Source organism: Gorilla gorilla, chromosome 16 (assembly GCF_029281585.2).
Source record: "Gorilla gorilla gorilla isolate KB3781 chromosome 16, NHGRI_mGorGor1-v2.1_pri, whole genome shotgun sequence".
In the NCBI taxonomy this organism is placed as follows: Eukaryota; Metazoa; Chordata; class Mammalia; order Primates; family Hominidae; genus Gorilla; species Gorilla gorilla.
Genome location: NC_073240.2, coordinates 70,208,471 through 70,234,062, shown reverse-complemented (window position 1 = coordinate 70,234,062; position 25,592 = coordinate 70,208,471). Strand labels below are relative to the sequence as shown.

The 25,592-nt window shown below is 48.7% G+C and overlaps 1 protein-coding gene and 1 long non-coding RNA gene across 5 annotated transcripts in view; one reads left to right on the top strand and one right to left on the bottom strand.

The window, feature by feature from the left end:
* Window positions 1-25,592, bottom strand: part of PAQR5 (progestin and adipoQ receptor family member 5) — a 105,018-nt gene that overhangs the window by 11,087 nt on the left and 68,339 nt on the right. For 3 of the 4 annotated variants that reach the window (XM_004056407.5, XM_019011153.4, XM_019011154.4), the window contains 3 exons: window positions 13,111-13,238; window positions 8,182-8,387; window positions 3,290-3,416 (listed from right to left, as the gene is read on the bottom strand). In XM_004056407.5, the coding sequence (XP_004056455.4) occupies window positions 3,290-3,416; window positions 8,182-8,387; window positions 13,111-13,238 (461 nt within the window). Of the gene's footprint in view, window positions 1-3,289; window positions 3,417-8,181; window positions 8,388-13,110; window positions 13,239-13,512; window positions 13,655-25,592 lie in introns of those variants that run through there. The other variant, XM_004056408.5, reaches the window with a different exon arrangement.
* On the top strand, window positions 13,760-15,946 carry LOC129527007 (uncharacterized). Its single transcript, XR_008671843.1, has 3 exons — window positions 13,760-13,929; window positions 14,682-14,811; window positions 15,691-15,946. It is a non-coding gene; the product is annotated as an uncharacterized lncRNA (long non-coding RNA).

Genomic DNA, 25,592 nt, shown 5'->3' with positions numbered 1-25,592 from the left:
CTAATATGCCTGGAAACCCCTCAGGGCATGGAAGCTGAGTGCGTAGGATTTTTTTTTTTTCCCCCTAAGAGATTCTCATCCTTCATGAGCAAAGGGCCAGTCCTCATAGGACCCACAGGCCCCCAGCCCACCATCCAAGCCCCTCTGTAGCTGCTCTCCTCCATCTACTCTTGCAGACTCTGGCAGCTCTAACACACCTTGCTGCTTCCCCACCCTGGCCCACCCTCTCTGTAGTCCTCATCCTTGTCCTAGCTGGTTGCTGTGTCCTCCTCTTCAGCTAAAGTGTTCTACCTCCTTCAATATCCAGTCCTAATGCCACTTCTCAGAACCCTGTGTATACCAGCAGGTGTCATTCTGCCTTATCATTATTTGTTTACATTACACTCCCTCCTGCTACACTCTAATGGAAATCATGGCCTCATGGGACCCTGGGGGCATCTGCAGTCTGTCTCTCCTATGGCACTGGGTGCTCTCTGAAGGCAAGGGCATCCTTCTGGCACCCCCAGCTCCTAACGTGGTACCTGGAGTATGGCAGGCATTTAAGGAATGTTAGATGGGTGGGTGGGTGTGTAGATGGGTGGATAGACGGAATAGCCACAGATGTACTCCATAAATAAATAACCCATTTCATTGGCAAAGGGAGAAGCCCCCAAACTCAGGCACCCAGGAGATGTCTGGCAAAGCTGCCGTGCCAGATAAGTTCCTCCAAAGACACCAGGCATGCCACATCCAAAAGACCCCATCCGTTATATCTGAACCATCAGGGAAGACTCCTGGCTAGAAGAAAGCAATCTAGGCTGGGCAGAGTGGCTCACACCTGTAATACCAGCACTTTGGGAGGCTGAGGAGTGTGGATCATCTGAGGTCAGGAGCTCGAGACCAGCCTGGCCAACATGGCAAAACCCTGTCTCTACTTAAAACAAACAAAAAAAATTAAAACCAGCAAGTGTTCTAAGAATTTGAATTATGAGCTCATGGGGAAGCCATCTTGGATCATTCACTCTGGAGACAATTTCTTTTTTTTCTTGGCTCCATTGCCCGGGCTGGCATACAGTGGTATGCTCTCAGCTCACTGCAACCTCTGCCTCCTGGGTTCAAGCGATTCTCCTGCCTCAGCCTCTTGAGTAGCTGGGATTACAGGTACCTGCCACGACACCCAGCTAACTTTCGTATTTTTAGTGGAGACAGGTTTTCATCACGTTGGCCAGGCTGGTCTTGAACTCCTGACCTCAGGTGATCCACCCACCTGGGGCTCCCAAAATGCTGGGATTACAGGTGTGAGCCACTGCACCCAGCCTCACTCTGGAGACTTTCTTCCACCCTCACGAAGCCTTCTCTTCCTCCTCTGCCCCCTCAACCTATGGTACTCTCCCTGTCTAATCCTAAATGTCAAACACCAGAGCCACACAGCCCTAGGAGAGTGAACCAGATGGGGCAGTGACTGGTCCAAGGACCAGGTCCAAGAGTGTCCAGGTTCCTGGACCATGGCCAGTCCACAAGCCCATGCACCCAGGTCTCCGGGGCTTGCTTCATCTCTGCTGGACTTGTTTCCGCAGGGTTATTACTGTTCTATGTCTGTTATACCTCCCTTCATCCACAGCAGGGACTCCTAGAAAGAGACTTTCACTCCCATGGAAGGCAGCTCCACACTTCCAACCCACCTTAGCGCAGGTGAATGGAAGGCAAATTGGAACAAGTATTCCCAATGCTGTTTCAGAATCTATCCTTCCATTTAAAAATAAAAAACAGAAACAAAAAAACTGGTTTGTCCTGTTTGTGAAACTTGCCTGCTCTCCCTTGTGAAACTTGCTGGCCCCACACATCCCAAGTGTCACCCAAAGGAAGTTGGAGACAAAATCATTCTGGAGAAGTTACCAGATGGGGCATATCTCACCTGCCTGTTTTTTCCTGGGGAGAGGGGGGCAAGTGGAGGCAGGGAGACTCCACTGGCTCGCTGGAGTTGCCGTTGCGGGAGGACAGAGAACTCAGATGTACCTGCCAGCTTACCTTTCCTGACCAGCACGAAAGGCCTCCAGCCCAAAAGTACCAGCCTTGGCACTATTCAGCCAGGGCTGTCACCCCAACACAACCATTTGGGAGATTTCCTGAGTATTTTAGGGAAAAGGAACTTTCAGGCAGTTCGCTTCTACAAAGAGCTGAATAAACGGGTGTAGTTATCCCCATAACAACATTCTCTGCACTCACACCCCCATGAGTTTTCTTGAAAGAAAAAAAAAAACAGTGGGAATTAGAGCGTGTAAGCTGGGCCTGACTCACTGATGAGGGATGCATAGGGCATTTGAATAACACCATCATCCATCACATATGCCCAGAGGCAGACACACCCAGTCACCATTAGTGACCACACATTTATGGGACATCTCCTCTGTGCCAGGCTTGTGCTAAGTGTCCCGGGTACATTACCTGTAATCCTTCCATTTGTCTTAGGGGTATTTGTAATGGCCTTATTTTGTAGATGAGCAAACTGAAGTTCAGGGTGCTAAGCCACTTGTCCAGCAAATGGAACCAGCTGCATAATTTGTAAAGCCTTGTACCGAATCAAAGAGCAGGGACCTCCTTGTTCAAAAATTATTACAAATTATTAAGAATGCAGCAGACGAGCCCAGGAAGGCGAGGCTACAGTGAGCTGAGATCGCACCACTGCATTCCAGCCTGGGCCACAGAGAGGGACCCTGTCTCAAAAAAAAAAATAAATAAATAAAACCCAAAAAAAAAAAAAAAAAAACAGGTCAGGCACCATGGCTCACGCCTGTAATCCCAACACTTTGGAGGGCCAAGGTGGGTGGATCACCTGCGGTCAGGAGTTCCAGACCAGCCTGACCAACATGGTGAAACCCTGTCTCTACTAAAAATACAAAAATTAGCTGGGCATGATGGCAGGTGCCTGTAATCCCAGCTACGTGGGACGCTGAGGCAGGAGAATCGCTTGACTCAGGAGGCGGAGGTTGCAGTGAGCCAAGATTGTTCCATCACACTTCAGCCTGGGTGACAGAGTGAGACTTTGTCTCAAAACAAAAACAAAAACAAAAACAAAAAAAGGCAGCAGAGTATTAAACCAAGTATGAGACTCTCTGAGCATGGAGGCCTGGAGCTTGCGTGCCCAGGAAGCTGGTTTTGCCAGCAATAGGAAGTCCACCTGGAACGGAGTCCTAGGTTCCCAAGCACCTTTTCCATTGAGCCCACCTCTTCCCCGGCTCCCTCAAAGAGTGCAGGGAGCTGCATGCAAGACCCTCCCTCCTCTCCCATCTGAGGTCAGAGCGACCAGTACCTGGAGTAGCAGGAGAGGCCTGTGCTGAGGATGGTGTTCAGTACAGCCAGGGCCACGTAGTAGTCATGGAAAGTGGTGCACATCAGCGCATCCGGGAACGTGTATGCAGAGTAGGCAATGGCTGAGCCTGGGGAAGAAAAGCCAGCCTTGGGAGAGGAGCCAGGCCTTGGCACCACGTGGGCCCCTTGCAAAGACTGTCCCCAGCATCTGGCTTGGCCCTTATCATTCCCACAGTCCTGGCTCTGCGCCCTCGCTGGTGCCATTCCCCCTTCTAGGATGTCCTGCTCTCTCTTCTCTGCCCACCCAAATCCCATCCTGAGAATTTACTGTGAGCCCAGCTTTGCTCCAAGGGCTTTACATGTATGACCTCACATAATACTTCAACCATCCTCCTTCATAACTCTGCACTTATCCTCATTGTACAGATAGGAAGCAGAGGGATAGAGAGGTTTAATCACTCGCCCAGGGTCCTGCAGCTAGAGAGTTAACAAAGATGGGCTTCAAACTCAGACAGGTTAGTGACAGTCCCTGCTTTAGCCACATGCTGTTTTCCATGACGACAGACCCAGCGAGCTGAGCTCTACTCAGAGTGTGCACATCTCACCTGCCCAGGGACATGGGTGCTCCTAGTAGAAAGATCAATGTTGGAGGGAGGGCCCTTGCTGAGACGAGGATGTCATAGCAGCAGCTGGGAGACAGACCAGCTGAGAGGTTGGGTGTTGCGTTGTGTTTTAGGTTTCGAAGTTTGTGAAAGAAGGGTTGCTTAAGGACCTTCTAGCGACCTTTTTGCTGAAGCACTTATTTGGAAGAGCAGGGGAGATCACTGTCCTTTTCAAAGGGGCCAGGTGTGCTTCAGCTGGGGAGATGGACCTGGACCTGCACCCTCACCTCCTGAGGTCTCCCCTAAGGGAGGCAGCCCAGGGCCTGATGGCCATGCCTAGGTCACCTGTCATTCCAAAGACATCAGGAATTGTGGAGTCCTAGCTCAGGGCTGAACAAGGCTTTGGGCCATACAGGTTGATCTGTGTTTTATCCCAGTGACAGGTGGATCTAGCAAAGCTGGCCACACAGGCAAAGAGGGTGAACACCAAAGCCTCCTGGTCCCATACTCCCAGCTCCAGCAGGCAGCCCGTGAGATTTCAGTGGGAAGCTGCCTCCAGAGGGACAGGCAAGCCCTTTGTCTGGCCCCATACTGGGAGGGGGTTCCCTTCTGGACTGGGATGCATTCGCTCAGCAGATGCCAACTGGGGCAAGCTGTGGGCCATGCAAGAGCCAGGGAGTCTCTGACCCTGCCCAGAACCGCAGCCAGAAGCAAAAGACCAGAGCCTGAGGCAGGTTCCAGTGTAGGGCAGGCTTTCGGGATGGGTGGAGCACAAGGCACAGGAGCTGATCTTGGAACAAAGACTGGTAGGTCATCCCGGATTCTGACAGGAGCCTGAGGGCAGGGAGGCTTTCAGCTTTGGATGCAGGCTAAGGAAAGGAAACTTCCTCTTTCAGGCACTAAGGGAGCCACTGAAGGATTCTGATGACCAAAACCTAGTGAAAGCACACAGGATGGCCTGAGGGAGGAACCCCTGGAAGCCTGGGAGGTGGCAGGAGGGCTGCTACACTGGTGGGATTGAGGGCTTTGACAGGGAGGGAGGAGGGAGGCAGGGGCAGAGGGTGGAGCCAGGAGTCCCAGATGGAATCAATGGCTCTCTCAGTGGACTAGATGTTCCTTCCGTGTTTCCTGAACACTTCCCCACATCAAGCACTGGGCTATGGGCTAGAAAAACAGATTGGAAGCATCTTCTGTGCTCCGGAGTTGTTCTCAGCAATGGAGGTGTGCCAGCATGGCTGGCAGGCTGGGGATCAGAAGAACCATGGTAGGGGGTATATCCAGGTCCGGGGGGTTGGAGGAAGGGCACAGGGCAGGGGCCCCTGAGGCTCCCGTGATGCAGCCTGCAGGGAAGGGAAGAGGGAGTTCTGGGGAATGGCCTATGGGAGGATACAGAGAAGGGAGACCATGGCAACAAGAGGAACTCTTACACAGACAGACAGTGAGGCCCGTGATGGAGGAAGGCAGGGGACAGGTTGGTGGTGGACCACATGGGCTTCAGTCCTCACTCTGGCTCTGCCATGCACAGCTGTGTGACCTGTCACTTACCTCCACAGTGCCTCACTGTCCTCACCTACGCATGGATATGACACTAGGACCTACCTCAGGGACTGCTGCCACGGTTAACAAGATCATCGTGGTAATGGCTGCCCTCAGATGCCGACTAAGGCCAGGCTCTGAGCCTCATTTAAAACACATTTAATCATCAGAACATACCCACAAAGAAGATATTACATCCATTTTGTGGATGAAAGAATTGAGGCTGGGCAGGGTTATGAAACTTGCACAAGAGCCTCTAACAGTTAGGGGTGGTGGAATCAGGTGCCAGCACCTGGACCATTAAACATGGTGTGGTGTGGCCCCTCAGGGGTGTGTGTCGGGGGCCTGGACCAGGGCTTGCCATGCAGCGATTACTCCAGAAATGCCCACACTTATCAAAACAAGTCCGGGGCGGGCAACCGAGGGCCAAGGAAGTCGCCCCGCTAAGGAGTCTGGACTGCTTCTGGCTGATGAGGGCCCTGACAGTGGGAGGGTGATGTGGTAGAAGGTGTTGTGGAAGCCTCCAGGGGCTGGGTGAGGTGGAGAAGGCTGCGATAACTGTGCAAGTGAGAGGCCGGGCCTGAGTCAAGACGAAGGGGCAGTGCCGCTTACAGCAGGTAGGAGAGAAGTCACCTGGCCTTAATAACCAATTGGCCAGAGGGTGGGCATGGGTGGGGAGTGAGAGGAAGGGGACCCCGAGGATTAGTCAGGCTTCTGACTCAGGAGAAGGAGTAGGGGCGCGACCATCAGTCAGGCTGGACATACAGAGGGGTAGCAGGTGTAGGGGCAGGGGCGGGAGCAGGTACAGTTCTGGTCTCATGGCTCTGAGGTGGCGTGGACCTCAGGTAAGAGGTTTACATTGGAGACAGGGTTTCTCTGGAGGTGGGAAGAGATGCAGTAGGCATGGAGGAGATCCCTGGGGAGCGGATTGTGTGAGAGGAGAGGTCAAAGGACCACTTCTGAGCCTCCCCACCCATGTGTGCCAGAAAGCAGAGGAGGGGAGCCAGCCCAGGGGAGGGGGGACGTGGAGGGTAAGAGGGGATCCGGAGGGTGGGAGGGGATCCGGGAGGGAGGGAGGGAGGGATGTGACAGGGACCAGAGAAAGAGAGGGGCATTGAGGAGGCCTGAAGGACCCCTGCGTCAATCTCGGCAGTCAGGAGGCCGGGACCCTGGACAGGGGCACGCACATTCCCCGCTCTCTTCTGCAAACCCATCAAAGCCTGAGGGTAAGCCTGGCTCACACGGAAAGGGGCACGGTCTAGTGAATGCTGGGGACTGGGCAGCAGAGCACTAAGGAGTGGGCAGTGAAGTGGGAAAATGTGTGTGTATGTGTGTGAGAGTGTGTGAGTGAGCGTGTGTGTGGTGTGTGTATATGTATGTGGTGCGTGTGATGTGCGTGTGTGGTGTGTGTGTGTGATGTACGTGAGAGTGTGAGTGTGTGAATGTGTGTAGTGTCTGAGAGTATGTGTGCGTATATGAGCATGTGAGTGTGTATGTGGTGTGAGTGTGTATGTGAGTGTATTGTGTGTATATGTCAGTATGTGTGGTACGTATGTGGATGTGAGTGTGTGTGGATGGTCTGAGAGTATGTGTATGTGCATGTGAGTGTATTGTATGTGATGTGTGTTTACGTGAGTGTAGTGTGTGTCAGTATGGGTGGTGTGTGTGTGTAGTGTTTAAGAGTGTGCACGTGAGTGTATTGTGTGTATGTGGTGTGAGTGTATGTGAGTGTATTGTGTGTCAATGTGTGAGTACCTGTGGCATGTGGTGTGTGTGTGCATGTAAGTGTATTGTGTATATGTGGTGAGTGTGTGTATGTGCATGTGTGAGTGCACTGTGTGTATGTGTGTGTGTCAGTGTGTGTCAGTGCATGAGTGTGTGTTTGTGTGAGTGTGAACGTGTGTATATGAAGAAAGAGGATGGAGGTAGGCTCCTCATGGACAACCTCTTGGGCAAGGAAGACAATAATTGGTTTTCTCACCTAGAATGGGACCTGGAGGAAGAATCTAGAACTCATATCCTCAGGGATAGATGCATGCCCACAAGGGGAGGAGAGAAGAGGCCAGAGGAGGGGGCATCATAGTCAAAGAAAAAGACAAGGAAGAGGGGGCGGTCAGCACCGAATTTCACCAGCTTAGGCTGCTGCTCTATTCCCGCACACTCTGAGCATCTCTCTGATCGTGCTAAGCCTCTGGACATACGAGGCTCATGACCTCACCCTCCTCTTCTTGCCTGGCATGACAGAGACCAGCACTGATGTACTGGAGTCAGTTCATTCTGGCCTGTGAGAGAGCTGAGTGCTGAACACAGCCATCATTAAAAATTAAATCACATAAACTTGCAATTAAATAAATCATATTAACAAAAGTACTGAGTACTCAATGACTACATCTATTGTATCTGCATGGTGGAATTTCTGTAATGGTGTGCTACGCATATCTCTTCCCACCCTTGTGTTCTGTGATGTCATGTTGGTAGGTTGAAGCTGGACATGATGGGAGGATTTACACCACAGAAACTGGCAACACTGCAGATCGGGGCTGTTGTCCCCACAGAGCCAGTGGCTAAATATTTAGCAGCATGCTTATGGACAGTTTCTTATAAAACACCCATTGGGGACCTGGACAGGGGCACTGGCATAATCCCTGGACTCTTCTGCAAACTCATCAAAGCCTTCTGGTGACCCTAGCTCACAGGAGAAGGGACAAACAGCCCGGTTGCAGGGGAAGGAAAGCAAGAACAAGGCCTCACATACCCAGGCTGAAGAGGTTGACGGCGCCATAGTCCAGGAAGTAGCAAATGTGCCGGGCATTCTTGGACATAGAGCTGAAGGTGTGCGCACAGCTGGACACAAGTGGGTACACGCAGCTGGTGCACATGTACACAAGCATGGGCCAGGAGTAGCTGTCATTCTTGATGTCTGTCATATACAGTGCAGTCACAAACCTCCATGCAAAGAACCTGGAACACAGAGGGCTCACTCACCCTCCACCATGAACACAGAGGGCCCGCTCACCCTCCACCATGAACACGGAGGACCCGCTCACCTTCCACCATGAACACGGAGGGCCCGCTCACCTTCCACCATGAACACGGAGGGCCCGCTCACCTTCCACCATGAACACGGAGGGCCCACTCACCCTCCACGATGAACACGGAGGGCCCGCTCACCCTCCACCACGAACACGGAGGCCCCGCTCACCCTCCACCACAAACACGGAGGCCCCGCTCACCCTCCACCACAAACACAGAGGCCCACTCACCCTCCACCATGAACACGGAGGGCCCACTCACCCTCCACCATGAACACGGAGGGCCCGCTCACCCTCCACCATGAGCACAGAGGCCCACTCACCCTCCACCATGAGCACAGAGAGCCAGTCACCCTCCACCATGAACACAGAGGCCCACTCACCCTCCACGATGAACACAGAGGGCCAGTCACCCTCCACCATGAACACGGAGGGCCCGCTCACCCTCCACCAGGAACACGGAGGGCCCGCTCACCCTCCACGATGAACACAGAGGCCCACTCACTCTCCACCACAGACACAGAGTATCCACTCACCCTTCACTATGAACACAGAGGGCCCACTCACCCTCCACCATGAACACTGAGGGCCCACTCACCCTCCACCAGGAACACGGAGAGCCACTCACCCTCTACAATGAACACGGAGGCCCACTCACCCTCCATGATGAGCACAGAGGACCCACTCACCCTCCACCAGGAACACGGAGGGCCACTCACCCTCCACCATGAACACAGAGGCCTACTCACCCTCCACGATGAGCACGGAGGGCCCACTCACCCTCCACGATGAACACGGAGGGCGCACTCACCCTCCACGATGAACACGGAGGCCCACTCACCCTCCACCATGAACACGGAGGGCGCACTACCCTCCACCATGAACACGGAGGCCCCACTCACCCTCCACCATGAACACGGAGGGCGCGCTCACCCTCCACCATGAGCACGGAGGGCCCGCTCACCCTCCACGATGAGCACGGAGGGCCCGCTCACCCTCCACCATGAACACGGAGGGGCCGGCTCACCCTCCACCATGAACAGGGAGGGCCCGCTCACCCTCCACCATGAGCACGGAGGGCCCGCTCACCCTCCACGATGAGCACGGAGGGCCCGCTCACCCTCCACGATGAGCACGGAGGGCCCGCTCACCCTCCACCATGAACACGGAGGGGCCGGCTCACCCTCCACCATGAACAGGGAGGGCCCGCTCACCCTCCACCATGAGCACGGAGGGCCCCCTCACCCTCCACCATGAACAAGGAGGGCCCGCTCACCCTCCACGATGAGCACGGAGGGCCCGCTCACCCTCCACCATGAACACGGAGGGGCCGGCTCACCCTCCACCATGAACAGGGAGGGCCCGCTCACCCTCCACCATGAGCACGGAGGGCCCGCTCACCCTCCACCATGAGCACGGAGGGCCCGCTCACCCTCCACCATGAGCACGGAGGGCCCGCTCACCCTCCACCATGAGCACGGAGGGCCCGCTCACCCTCCACGATGAACATGGAGGACGTGCTCACCCTCCATGATGGAAGCCCCTCTTAGATCCTCGCCTATCTACTGTCTCCATTCCTCCGCTGTGACCAATTCCTTCATGTTCTCACTTTGGGGAAATACCATGTGCTAGGGAGGTGGGGGGTCCTTTTTTAATTGGGAGGCAGTACCTTGGGAATGGGCAGGTGAGGTAAGAAGAGAGGCTTTATGTATATCTAGTCCAATCCCCTAGTGATTCTCCAGCCTCAGCTTGCATGCTTCCAGGGATGGGGGGCTCATTACCTCCCAAAGCAGCTCCAAGGACTGGAAAGTTCTCCTTCATTGACTCAAATCTGTCCTCCTGGAATCTATCTCCATTTGATTGGCCTTAGTTCCCTCCACCAGGATCATAGAAAACAAGCTTAACATATGCATATATATATATATATATAGTCACATATATATATACACACATATATATACACATATACATATAAATATACATACATATATATATATATATATATATATATACTTTTTTTTTTTTTTGAGACAGAGTCTTGCTCTGTCACCAGGCTGGAGTGCAGTGGCACGATCTCGGCTCTCTGCAACCTCTGCCTCCTGGGTTCAAGTGATTCTCCTGTCTCAGCCTCCCAAGTAGCTGGGACTATAGGCACCCTCCACCCCGCCTGGCTAACTTTTGTATTTTTAGTAGAGACAGGGTTTCACCATGTTGGCCAGGATGGTCTCGATCTCCTGATCTTGTGATCTGCCTGCCTTGGCCTCCCAAAGTACTGGGATTATAGGCATGAGCCACTGCGCCCGGCTGCCTATCAAATATTTTAAGGCAGTCTTTCTAACCCCCTCCCACCTCCTTGAACTTCACATTAAATACTCCCAGTTCCTTCAGCCATTCCTCGCAGGATCTAAATGTGGCGTTACCACCATCCCTGTGGTTTGTCCTTCCTCCATGTAGTTTGTCTATGTCCCTGTTGTAGGAAGGCTCCTCAGAAGCAATGCCCCAGGTGGAGCCTTGCAAGCCGAGGCCAAGAGAACTATTTTCTCCCTCCTCCTCCACACTGTTCCTCCACTAAGAGTACAATCACTTTTCGGAATAGCTAGTCCCACAGCTGACTCTTAGCAGAGCCTAGATCTCTATGCAGAGACACCAAAATTCTTCACCAGGTCTGCCTGGCCTACAATCCATGCACGAGGTCCCACCTGCAGAGCACCTCGCTTCCACAAATCACTCCTAGAGAGCTGGCTCCCTTTCTCACTAACTCCTCCAAGCGAGGAGACTCTACAAAGCTTTTCATATGCAGGAGCTGAAGGAACATTGCTAAATCCTTCCAGCTACACTTGTGGACTTTTTATTTTTGTCCCAGCAGAAGTAAAGCTTAAGCTATTTGCTGTTTCTCAAAATGTATCCTTCAGTTATTTCAATTTTTCGTGGTCCCATTTCCTTAGGGCATCTTGATCCAGACCTCCCCAAGTCCTTCCTGCTACTCTCTGTTGCTCAGTCAGGATCATCTCTGAGAGCCTGGCACCGTGTAGAGGTGCATAGGCAGTGCTGGAGGTGATGGGGGTGCGGCTCACCCAGCTTGGCTCAGCTGTAACATAGCAAAAAATCACCCTACAGGGATCCATGCATGGAGCGCAAGACCCACAAGCAGGGATGGACAGGCTGGTACCCTTTTAGCAGCTCAAATCTCAAAACAGCCTAAATCAACCATGATTCATCCAGAAAATGGAACACCAAGCAGATGTTCCAAAGTCCAGGAGACATGCAGATTGCAGATGCTGACAGAGTGAGATCTCCAAGGGAGGGAAGTAAGAGGAAGGCAGCAGGGAAAGAGGCAGATGCTGGGGATGCTCACAGCACAGATGCTCCTGGGTCCCCAGAAAAGCTCCAGGAGGATGCATAGGAAGCCGGTCCCCCTGGCCACTCCAGGGAGGAGAACTGGGGCCAGTGGCAGAGCCTGACTTTATTCCCTTCTGAAGGGTTGTAATTTATAAGCATGTATACTTTTAAAAATGACAAATGGCCCCTGGAGCAGGGCTGTGCTACCACCCCTGCCCAGTCTGCAGGCCCAGGGCTGCCACACTCCTTTACAGATCACCCTAGTCCACACCAGACTGAGCTCTCTCCCCTCTCCACTGAGCAGGCTGCTGGAACCAAACAGCCTGCCCCTGCATTTTGGCCCCGGGTCTGTCATCTGACTTCTACTCAGGCTGGCTGCCCCTGTGCGGGGAGCCTGGGCCCATCTCCACCCATGGCACACTCCTCATCTCTTCTCAACATGACTGGAGGGAGTCCAGTGACCAGCCTGTGCCACGGCGCCCCTGCATGACATAAGGAAGCCACCCAGTCTCTGGGCTGTGTCTACATCGACCAATGGTGGTCTGAGTGGGACAGTGGCTTGAATGGCCTCTGAGTTCTTCCAGCTCAGATCCACTGTGATTTGGTGCTTTGACCCTGTCTCCATCCTCCATTCCTTAAGCAAAGGTGTGCAGTGTGTGACATTGGCCTTCATCCCCCACCTTTCTCAGCAAGGCCCCTCTTCGCTTCCCTGGCAACTCCCATTTCTGCATACAGGCTTCCCAGAGCTTTGCTCTTAGCTGGCTCCATCTACAGGCTGCCTGACCAAGTGCCTCCCAGTTGCCGTGGTTCCCAGAATGATTACGGAACACCCACAACTCTGTGTCAGATGCCTCTACCAATGTTTTCTCCCCAAACCCTCACAGCAACCCTTGGGAAGGTGCGGACCATCACTCCTGCTTTGCAGGTGGGAAAATGTGAGGCTCAGAGAGGTTGACTTGCTCGAACTAGTGACATTTTAACCAGGGCTCCTGGAAGACCTGGAAAGTCTCCAGGACCGGAGATGAAGGTAAATGCTATCATATCAGGCACCGGAGCAGGGAGCAGGGAAGGACTGAGGCACTTTTGGGATTTCCCCTCAAATCTTACCCCAGTCCATGCCTTAAAGGTCATCCCAGTGGCACACCCAATGTCTCTTCCCTCTGTCACACACTCCCTTCACCCGCGTGTACCCACGGGGGATCCCCAAACCCCAGCACAGAATCTCAGGCCTCTCAACACTAGCTGTGTTTTAAGACACCCTGGTCTCCAGGGCTCCTGAAGGAGACAGGCCGGTCGAGGGGGCCAGAAGGTACCAGAAGGGCAGCAAGTGAGTCCAAATGTTGAGAGTCTCATTGGTCATTTGGAAAAGGCTGAGGATGCAGGCAGTGGCAGAACTCTGTGGATGGCGGTAGCCGAACAGGATGCCTTGCTCATGGAATACCTGCAGAGGCAAAGGAAAAGGACACTGAGGTGAGACCACAGGGTGGCATGAAGGTCTCTGGAGAAACATCTTCCAGGCCGTGCTCTGTGTGCCTGGAACGCTTGACCCCAAGTCCTTAACCTGTTAAGCTGTTCCCCTCACTCTCTCCTTCCCTCGCAGTAGCTTCTAAAATCCCATGTCCTCCAAGAAGCCTCCAGCTAGCTGGAGGAGGGAATTCAAGGGCCAGCCTCCCTTTGGGAATCCAGCCTGTCTTTGCATTCCCCGGCGTACTTACTCTTGGCATGAATCTTGCCTAAGAATCCATTTTCTCACCCCTCTGCCTGGGGCCTACAGCCCAGTTTTTGGACGCCTTTTTGGTGAGCTGACATAGATGCTGTCTGTCTGAGCTGGCAAGCCCTGCATGTCAGGGGCTGGTGGGAAGAACTCTGCAGAAGATGCCCCCGGTGCCAGGATATATTCACCAAGGTGCTTCATAAAGGGCTTTTGATGATGAGGACCATGATGCTGACGCCTGGGCTGCAGGAAGAGGAGGCGGCTGCCCACAGCACGGCTGCTCAAGTCGCCCCCACCCCCATGCAGCCCATTTGGCAAGTCCCCCCCAAAAAACACCCCCACTGAGAAACTCGGACTGGTCAGGTGAAATATGGGGTATCAACCTGCCTGGAGTATTGTATTACATCCACTAAAAGTGGTAAGTGAGAAGATAATGAGGCCAGAGGGACAACAGCCCAGGATACAATAATAAGTGAAGAAATGTGGAATTTAAACTGTATTCCTGCCATGGTTAGAAGAGCTTGGGAAAGTGAAGTTTACACTGTGGGGCAGAGGCTGGGAGGAACATAGAAAAGTGAAGTGTTTAATTTGTTGAGGTAGCAGGATTGCAGGAGACCTGTTTTCCCCTTCTGTGTTGATTTAGACCAAGGGTTCTCAATTTTGACACTATTGACACTTTGGGCCAGATCATTGTTTGTTGTGGGGGCCAACCTGTGTGTCCTTTCACAGCATCCATGGCCTCTACCCGCTAAACGCCACTAGCCCACACTGTCAGCACCCTACCCCCCAAGCTGTGACAAACAGAAACGTCTCCAGATATTGTCAGATGTCCCCTGGGGGCAAAAATCGCCCCCAGGTAAGGACCACTGATTTAGATAAATGTTGCCATACCCTTTGAAACGTAAATTATAAATGAGTAGGGTAATTGAAGCAAATAATAACAATGATAATATTAGTAATCATAATGTAAATCAGGTCACAATAAGTTGTAAACCCTCTCCTTTGAATTTCTAGGGCTGTGAGGGGAAGGCTAGAGGAACTTCAATCTAGCCACCCATTTCTCATTTGGGGTGTCAATTTCTTAGTGGAAGAGAGGTTCTCTGTTAAAAAATGTACAATATATACCAGAGTCTGTGCTATCTCTCTCTCTTTTTTTTTTTTTTGAGACAGGGTCTTGATCTGAAGCCCAGGCTGGAGTACAGTGGTGCAATCATGGCTTACTGCAGCCTCAAACTCCTGGCTCAAATGATCCTCCCACCTTAGCCACCTGAGTAGCTGGAACTACAGGAGTGCCACCACGGTCAGCTAATTTTTTTTTTTTTTTTTTTTTTTTTTAGATGGAGTCTCATTTTGTTGCCCAGGCTGGAGTGCAGTGTTGTTATCTTGGCTCACTGAAACCTCTGCCTCCTGGGTTCAAGCGATTCTCCTGCCTCAGCCCCCTCGGGTAGCAGGGATTACAAGCGCATGCCACAATGCCCGACTAATTTTTTGTATTACTAGTGGAGACAGGGTTTCATCATGTTGCCCAGACTGGTCTCAAACTCCTGACCTTAAATGATCCACCCACCTCGGGCTCCCAAAGTGCTGGGATTACAGGCATGAGCTACCACGCCCAGCCTAATTTTTTATTTTTTGCAGAGACAGGGTCTCACTATGATGCCCAGACTCATGTTGAACTCCTGGGCTCAAGTGATTCTCCCATCTTGGCCTCCTAAAGTGCCGGGATTAGAGGTGTGAGCCATTGTGCCCAGCCTTGTGCTATTTCTTGGGGTTCCAAGTCAAGCAGTCACATGGAACAGTGCAGAAGGTGAGGGGCTGCCAGGGTAATGAGTCAAATCTGGGTCCCCGAGGTGCCATGTGGCCTTGAGAAAAGTGAAGCGTTTAAGTGCAGCTGAAGCCCTGGGTCACAGCTCTCAGGGCCTCTGTGTAAAATGAGAGGGCTTGGCTAGCTGAATGGTCGGCACATTCCCTTCCAGCAGTAGCTCCAAGTTTTAGACAACTCTTAGTTCAGTTCTGGGTTAAACTGCTCAACTAGAGGGAGGGGATAAAATGAAGTTGATTCATGGTCTAGTGAAGAAATACTGTGAATTAGGTTTGGGTCTTAGGTAATTAAAATGATTTGTTCCAGTTTTTGATTCACCATTCAATTCTGCTGACGTCCCCGGTTTATGGTGGACAGATTCCTGTAACGGGCAGCAGGAATCTTGAGTTGCAGATTTCCACCCCACTAAGGCTGATGACAAGGAGGCAAATAGGCCAATGGCCTTCAGCCTTTGATCCTGTAGAGGAGGACGGCACGTGCTTGGCAGGACTCGGAAAGCCTTCTAGCAGAAATAACAGCTCCCAGGAGCTCCACACTGGGTCTATCCTTCTACCTTTCAAGCTTCTTTCTCTCTTCCTTTTAAGTTGTTGTTTTATAATTATTAATTAAAGCACTGGCCACTGGTTCCAATGCAGACTCCATTAATCATTATTTACTCCTTCATATGAATTAGACTAGCAGATCCTATAAACCAAGAGACTTTGTGACAAGGGACCAGTGAGAGCAGAAACATTTCAGAGCACTGGGCATGTGGGGGCGGTGACCTGCAGGGAGAAAGCCGGGTAGGGCTGCAGGAGAGCACAGACCCTGTGACAGCCACAGTGGCAGTGGCTGGACAGAAGCTGGAGGAAAAGGCCACTCACAGTTTGTGACTACTTCCCTTCTCTCTGTGGATCCTGGCATTCTGGCAGGCAAAACTAGGGGGACTGACGTCGTCAAAAGCCAGCGGGGAACAGAAGGGAAATCCATACATTGGACAACTTGACCTCATTTAGGAATCTGGCCCCAGACCTGGGGAGGATATTTTGCCACCAAAGCCAGGGCTGGGCCCAGATTTAAAAAACCTGCCTCCATCTGACCTGCTATGCTGACCCCAGACAAGGATGGGAAGCCCAATATTGGCCATGTAATAGGGGCAAGATTTAAAGCAGCCTTTCCAAAAAAATAAATGGACGGATACAGGATAATAAAAGCAGTCCCTCTGTCCCAGGACAATGATGTTCCAGCTTAGACTAAGAAGACTGACCTGCCCTGCCCTCCCCAACTTGAACCTCTGTCTATGGAACCCCATTACTAGGTCTTAGTTGCACTCCTGCCCTGAGCTCCTGTGAGCACAGGAAAGGAGAAACGTTCTGTCCGTCTTCCCACTCTAGCCTTAGCAAAGTGCTTTGCATAGAGCAGACCTTCATAAAACGCATGGTACATACATTGAAAGGACAAACTAAATATTTGAAAACAATTTTGTATTCTAAACCCAGTTTGACCCCAAAGGAAAACTGCAATCATTTCCTCAACACTTCGTAGCTTGGCTTCATTTCTAAGCACCCCCAAGTAAGCAGGTGCCTGCTTATTTGCACAGCAGAATTGATTTGTAGGACTCCACCTTGCACCCCTAGTTGCAGGCTGAGCAATTTAGAGCGAAATGAAATCAAATCATATGCAGCCTATTATTTAGAAGAGAGAACCTCCAGGAACTAGGAGCAGAAGGGCACATCAGCAAGTTTTCCCTTTCAGTTCCTGCCTTAAGCTCAGCATCCAGGAAAGCCTTCTTGCATGGCCAAGACTTGCATGCACCTGCTAGCCAATGCCTACAATTCTACCGTGACAGTTTCAAGCCTTTGGTTTTTCTAGCTATTAAACTGCAAACCACCTGGGGAAAATCACTGGGCATTTTTGGCCAGCAGTAAATAATGGCAGATTTGGATAGCAGGGAAAGAGAAGAGGCAGAGTAGGATCAGGGGGCCTCAGGCGCTATTCACATGAACTCTGCAATTCCTGCTCACGGAATCCTCACAACCAGCTTGTGAGGAAGAGCCTTTTATTGTCCCATTTCACAGAAAAGGAAACTGAGGCCTGGAGAGGTTAGGGCATTTATTCAAGTTCTCAAAAGTAACGGAAGCAAAGCTGAAACCTCAATGCAGACAGCACACTCCATTTCCTGTCCTCTTGTGCACTGTCCTTCATTGCTCCGCCTGGGGAGGGCTCTGTCGAGAGATATAACCCTTATCGCCTGGCCTGTACTATGATTTTGGACTGTGACATACTTCTCTGAGCCTTAGATTCTTCTTCGTTAAAGTGCCATTATGAACTAAATCTGGGAGGGAACCGTGTCCCTCCCAAAATTCATCTGTTAAGTTAAAGTCCTAACCTCCAGGACCTCAGATGCAACTGCATTCGGAGATAAGGTCTTTCAAGAGGCCATTAGGGTGGTCCTAATCCAATCTGCCTGGTGTCCCTCACAAGAAGGGGAAATTTGAATTCACAGAGAGACACCAGGGATGAGCACCCACAGAGTGGTGACCCTGTGCAGAGGCAGCAAGAGAGTGGCCATCTGTAAGCCAAGGAGAGAGGCTCTGGAGGAAACTGCCCCTGTCCAAACCTTGATCTTGAACACCTTTCAGTCTCCGGAACTGCGAGAAAATAACTTTCTGTTGTTTAGACCACTCAGTCTGTGGTATTTTGCTATGGCAGCCCTAGCAAACTAATATGAGCGGTGAGGTTGTGCAAGCCAGTGCCTCTCAAACTTTCTTCTGCAAGTGTGTGCAGATCACCTGGGCACCTTACTGCAGTGTGGTGGCTGGGGCGAGAGTCTGCAGTTCTAACCAGCTCCCAGGGCCTGCTGATGCTGCAACTGCCTCTGGCTTCAAAGCCAGACTCCCACCCCAGCATTGTGCTGTCACCTCCCTGCCCAGAATCCAGTTCCCTACAGAAGAGGAAGTTCCTTGTATGTAAGAGGGACACAGTGACAGGGAAAGCCAGGACAGGGAATGGTTAGAGGCTAGTGGGGAGTCTGATGAGGTGTTTGCTGGCAGAGGGCAGGGGAAGAATGGGAGGGAAAAGGGGGAGGCCATGCATTGATGCAGCAATTATCATTATTATTATTGAGACAGAGTCTCACCCTGTTGCCCAGGCTGGAGTGCAGTGGCGCGATCTCGGCTCCCTGCAAGCTCTGCCTCCTGGGTTCAAGTGATTCTCATGCCTCAGCCTCCTGAGTAGCTGGGATTACAGGCACATGCCACCATGCCCAGCTAAATTTTTGTATTTTTAGTAGAGATAGGGTTTCAACATGTTGGTCAGGCTGGTCTCAAACCCCTGATCTCAGGTGATCCACCAGCCTTGGCCTCCCAAAATGCTGGGATTACAGGCGTGAGCCACTGTGCCCGGCCTTGCTGCAGCAATTATAACCTATCATTTCCTGGGTACCTGCGGTGCACCAGGCTCTAGGTTGGACAGTATGCCACATCCCTTGCAGGACCATGCTTAGTTCCCATAGGACAGAAATACTTAGGCTCTCAATTAAAAGAGCATAAAACAACAATTGCACACCACACACATGCAATTACTAGAACTTTAAATAGGCTGAATTAATAGCCAACCATTGTTGATATGAAACCATTACAAGAAAATGCCAGTTTACAACATTGCTGTGATGTTTTTCAAAAATACATGTCCAATATTCAGTCAAGCATAAGAATGCTTTTTGTATATGCAGTATAATATTTACAGAAGACAATGGTAAGTCTCTTCTGGCTGAACATGTAAGACGGATAAAAATTAATGAAATAAATGATCAGTATCAGGGATGGAGGAACCAAAGAATATTAATAATTTAATGGACAATAAAGTAAAAAAAGATACACAAAATGTTTTTAAAAAGTAAATAGCACTGGGCACAGTGGCTCACACCTGTAATCTCAGCACTTTAGGAGACTGAGGTGGGCAGATCACTTGAGGTCAGGAGTTCGAGACCAGTCTGGCCAACATAGTGAAACCTCATCTCTACTAAAACTACAAAAATTAGTGGGACATGATAGCGCATGCCTGTAGTCCCAGCTACTCTGGAGGCTGAAGCAGAAGAATCACTTGAACCTGGGAGGCAGAGGTTGCAGTAAGCCGAGATCTTGCCATTGCACTTCAGCCTGGTCAACAAAGCGAGACTCTGTCTCGAAAAAAGAAAAGTAAATAGAACTCAGGTAGTGTGTGCTAGAGAAGAAAAGTCCCATTGAATGACTAGCATTATAGACAGTATTGATCTACAGCAGAAGAAAGTAAGAAAGTTGAAATAACAGAGCAATTCCACTGGTTTTACATTTGTTGTAAAAATGCAGCCTTTGATTTAAGAAGTAGAAAAACTATTTTCAGTTTTAGGCATTGATTTCAAAAGCTGCCATAGGCAAGCTTGTGATAATAGTATATAACATGGTTGCTAAGTCTGCAGTAGGCAGAATAATGGCTCCCCAAAAATGTTCACATCCTAATTGCCAGAACCAGTGAATATATTAGGTTACACAGCAAAGGGGCAGTAACGTCCCAGGTGAAATTAAAGTTGCTAATCCACTGACCTTAAAATAGGGAGATTCTCTGGTTACCGAGGTGGGCCCAGTATAATCAAAAGGTCCTTAAAAATGGGAGATGGAGGCAGAAGAAGAGACTCAGAGGAAAAAGTGACTACGGAATAAGGTCAGAGAGATGCAACATTGCTGATGTGAAGATGGAGGAAGGGGCCAGGAGCCAAGGAGAGCAGGCAGCCTCTAGGAGCTGGAAAGGTAAGGAAACATTCTCCCCAGCAGCATCCACCAAAGCCTAGATTTTACCCAGTGAGCCCCATGTCAGACTTGTAACGTACAGGACTGTAAGATCATATATTTGTTTGTTTGTTTTTTCAGCCACTAAGTTTGTGGTAATTTGTTACAGCAGCAACAGAAAACTAATGCAAGTTCAGAATTTGACCAAAAATCCAGAAGCATTCTTAGTACTAAGTATGGTGGCACATGGTTTGAATTGCTTACTAGGAGAATTGATTGGGCTCTCAATTAAAAGAACATAAAACGTCGCTTACACACAACACACATGCAATTACCAGAACTTTAAATAGGCTGAATTAATAGCCAGCCATTGCTGGTATGAAACAATTACAGGAAAATGCCAACTTACAACAGTGGTGTGATGGTTTTCAAAAAATAATGTGTTCAATATTCAGTCAAGCATAAGAATGCTTTTTGTTTTGTTTTGTTTTGTTTTGTTTTTTGAGACAGAGTCTCACTCTGTCACCCAGGCTGGAGTGCAGTGGCACGATCTTGGCTCACTGCAACCTCTGTCTCCTGAATTCAAGTGATTCTCCTGCCTCATCCTCCTGAGTAGCTGGAATTACAGGCATGTGCCACCACGCCCAGTGAATTTTGTATTTTTAGTAGAGACGGGGTTTCACCATGTTGGCCAGGCTGGTCCCGAACTCCTGACCTCAAGTGATCCACCTGTGTTGGTTTCCCAAAGTGCTGGGATTACAGGCATGAGCCACCACGCCTGGCCAAAGAATGTTTTTTTTTACATGCAGCACAATATTTACAGAAGACAATGGTAAATTTTTTCTGGCCGAACATGTAAGGTGGCTTGAAAGTATTCTTAGTGCTGCATGTGGTAGCACATGGTTTGAATTGCTTACTAAAATTGATTAGGCTCTCAATTAGATTTTCTATGGAATAGTTCAAAGATTATATATGACATTCTCTGAATCTTCTCCCAAATGGGACATCTTGCTGAAACACAAACCAAATTTGACCTTAACTCCTCTCATTCACACAATGGGAATAACAAATCCATGCTGTTAAACACTTAGATTTAATTTAGGTAAGATATAGGACGATGAGAAGAAATCAGTGTAACAGAAAATTCTATTTTTCATAGGAAATAACATTAATTTTGAATTTGAGCTCTCAACTGATATTTGTTACGAGATAATGTTAGCAAAAGCCTACAAAAAAATCTAGGTTTGGCTATTCCATTTTTAAAGGGATTAAAAATATGTATTTATTATTTTAAATATGTATAGGACTTTTCTAAACCAAAGGAGTTGCACGTAAAATACATAATAAAGGTGACTTTCCGATCAGATAAAATCCAAAAAAGGAAACAAAAATGTCTCTGGACTATGAAGAGAAGATTCACGTACAAATCATCCTGAAATTAACTTCTGTAGGGATTATTTCTCCGGACACTGTAGACTGAGGTGTAATTTTGACTGAGTAAAACCCTACTGTTTTCAGTTTTCTTTATACTATCTCTTTCTAATATACTTGTCTTAATAAAATAGATGAATACTAATCTAGACATTACTTTGAGGGAGTAAAGATAGCACGATGAGATGGTAATCTATATGGAATTAAAATATTTAATAATTTTTCTGCTTAATATAATTATCATATGCTGCAGCCTCATTACAATCTTTGAACTTCATATGAAAAACTTATAATTTTCTTGCTCAAACTGGCTTCAATTAAAAAAAGAAAAAATTTATAATTCATTTCTGATTCAAAATGTGGACTTAAGAATTTTTTTTTTTGTAATTCCAGCTCTTCTACCTCAATAAAACTGAATGGAATCTCAGCAGAAGTTTCTCCCAAATGAAATTAATTTAAGAAACAAAACTAAGAACTACAACGACTCAGGAATAGTGGTTTAATTTAAAATCATTGTCAATAGAACATAAATTATATGATAATGTTGATTACAACACTGTAACTCAATTTTGCTGAAATGAAGAAATAAAATAAATTATATGGAATAAACACATGTAATAATTTATAAATTATGCATGTTTTTGTTTTATTACTCTTTCAAACATAAGTAATTCATCAATGTAACATTTAGACATGTGCAATAATAATTAAACTCAGTTCTTTTTCATATTTTGCTGACTTTAGCTATATAAAAATCAGAGTTTCACATTTTCTGTCCTTATAAAGGGGCATTTGTCAGGCCTGGCACAGTGGTTCATGCCTGTAATCCCAGCACTTTGGGAGGCCGAAGTGGGTGGATCACCTGAGGTCGGGAGATTGAGACCATCCTGGTTAACACAGTGAAACTCTGTCTCTACTAAAAATACAAAAAATGAGCCAGGCGTGGTGGCAGGTGCCTATAATCCCAGCTACTCGGGAGGCTGAGGCAGGAGAATCGCTTGAACCTGGGAGGCGGATGTTGCAGTGAGCCAAGATCGTGCCATTCCACTCCAGCCTGGGCAACAAGAGCAAAACTCTGTCTCAAAATAAATAAATAAATAAATAAATAATAAAATAAAAGGGCATTTGTTAAGGTAGAATAGAACCACTTCACATAACTGTTCATTGGCTTCATTTATAACGTTTAAGTATTTAGACATATAGCCTATGGCCTGCATTTGTCCTCCTTATTCAGACTTAGCATATGTTAAGGGCAGGTCTGGTTTCATTTGATCATCATGACAGCATGGCAAGGTAGGACTGTCGACTCATTTTACAAATAAGAAAACTGAGGCTCAGTGAGATGAAGTTCCCAAGGCCATAATAAATAGCAGAACCAAGATGTAAACCCTAGTCTTAAATTGCAAACCCCCTGTGTGCTTCACAGCATCCAGCTGGTGGAAGTAAGGATTGCTACAAACATGTTTTATAGAAATGCTAAGTGTCATGGAAGAATGGCTGGGGGACTCCAGTTCTGGCCGAATGATGGTCGATTAGATGTTATGAAGGATCTTTCTGATTAATGCAATTAATATGCTGTCTGGAGTATGCATCATAAGCCAGCGTATCAGCAAAATGACACAAAAGTAAAGAAGTCACAAAGCCCCAAAACAGAGGGAAACCAGGAACCCTGTGAGGTAAGCTGCATTCACCATCAGAGTCTCTGCTGCCAGATTTTGTAAACAAGAGATGAAACCCAAGGCCCACCAAAGGCAGGGAATCTAATACGAGATTTTGCCAATAAAGCTAGGAGTCTAAAGATAAGTGAGTGTGAAATAAATTCAACCAGCCAGAAGAGGACGATAAGGAAAGTTGTTTCTCTGAAAAAAAAAAAAATCTCTCCCAAAATTCATAACCATCAACTAGTCTTCATATAGGTTTGTGGTCCATGCCCCTACTACTTTTGTGGTCCAGGAAATCTCAAGTGAAAAAATTAAAGTGATCACAAATAGAAAGAAGTTAAAATTTTGTAGTTGCCTCAGGTAAGTAACAAAAGCAAACACAAATCCTCTCTGAAGGATTTCTACTTTTTTTTTTTTTTTTAACTTGAGGCAGGATCTTGCTCTGCCACCCAGGCTGGAGTGCATTGGTGTGATCTTGGCTTACTGCAACCTCTGCCTCCTGAGTTCCAGCTATTCTTCTGCCTCAGCCTCTTGAGTAGCTGGGATTACAGGCACATGCCACCACGCTCTGCTAATTTTTGTACTTTTAGTAGAGACAGGGTTTCACCATGTTGGTCAGGCTGGTTTCGAACTCCTGACCTCAGGTGATGCACCTGCCTTGGCCTCCCAAAGTGTTGGGATTACAGGCGTGAGCCACCACACCCAGACAGATTTCTACTTTAACACAGGCATGCACACATAGGGAAAGAAAACACCATGAGTGAGAAACAGCAGAAACAGTAGATGGCAGAGATAGAGATCAAAGAACAAATATTAAAATATAAAATAACTGTGTTTAATATATTTAAAGAAATAAAGATAAACAGGAAAGAAGCCAATTTGAAAAGAACAGGCTGGGCATAGTAGCTCAACCCTGTAATGCCAAAACTTTGGGGGCCGTGGTGGGTGGATTGCTTGAGCCCAGGAGTTTAAGACCAGCTTAGGCCACACAGTGAGACACCCTCATCTCTACAAAATTTTTTTAAAAATTAGCTGGGTATGGTGGAGCACAGCTGTAGTTCCAGCTACTGGGGAGGCTGAGGCAGGAGCATCACTTGAGCCCAAGAGTTTAAGGCTACAGTGAGCCATGATTGCACCATGACACTCCAGCCTGGGTGACAGAGCAAGATCCTGTCTCAAAAAAAAGAGCCTAATATAACTTTTAGAAATTAAAAAATAATAATTGAAATTTAAAATACATCAAAGGAATAAATAATACACTAGACCTGTCTGAAGAGAAAATTAGTCAACTGAAAGATCCAAAGAAAGTACCCAGAATGCAGTCCAGAGAGAGTAATAGAAAATACAAAAAGCTAATAAGAGACACAGAGAACATTTCTCCAGAAGGAGAAGATATAAATGGTTTTGATGTGCTATTTGAAGAAATAACTGATACATTTCTAGCATTATTGAGTCATCAGTCTTCAGATCCAAGAGGTTAAGTAGACAGTTGGTGTTCACCAAATATTACATGTGCTTTCCTACATTCCTCAGACTTTCTCGAAGTTAGGTTGGGGCCATGTGACTATTTCCGGTTAATGTTACTTCTAGGCCAGAACAGTTAAAAGCAGATGCACAGTGGCTCATGCCTGTAATCCCGGCACTTTGGGAGGCCAAGGCAGGCAGATCACCTGTGGTCAGGAGTTTGAGACCAGCCTGGCCAACATGGTGAAACCACATCTTTGCTAAAAATACAAAAATTAGCCAGGCGTGGTAGTGCATGCCCGTAATCCCAGCTATATGGGAGGCTGAGGCAGGAGAATTGCTTGAACCTGGGAGGCGGAGATTGCAGTGAGCCAAGATAGCGCCACTGCACTGCAGCCTTGGCTACAGAGCAAGACTTGGTCTAAAAAAAAAGCAGAAAGCCTTCTTGCAGATATCACTACACACTTCTGAAGGACCTTTCGGAAGGACTCTTCCGAACTGAGCCACTCGTCATGCCACGGGAATTGTTTTTGGCCAACGGGCACTAGTTATACTCCTCCCCAGGGGCTGTGTACATCCACTGATGACGGATCAAGGTCCTAGCCTCCTTTTCCCATTTGGGACAACTCTGAAAGGCCAACTAACCTCCAGAGCTCCTGAGTGACTGGTGGAGATTTCTAACGCAGCTTCTCCTTCTGCACAATCCTGCCTCCTTCACATCCTTGCAGGGGTTGTTCCTGAGAATACCCCCCATAAACTTTCTGTGCCCGAATCTTTTTCTCAAAGTCTGTTTCTAGGGAAACTAACTTTCTCTTCTTCTTCTCCCATCCAAGCTCGAACCTGGCCCAGCCCTGCCTAGTTTCTGAGATCAGGCAAGATAGGCGTGTTCAGGGTGGTATGGCTGTAGACCCTGGCTTCCCCTTCTGGGATGACCTTGGAGGCTGCACGTTCCAGAGGG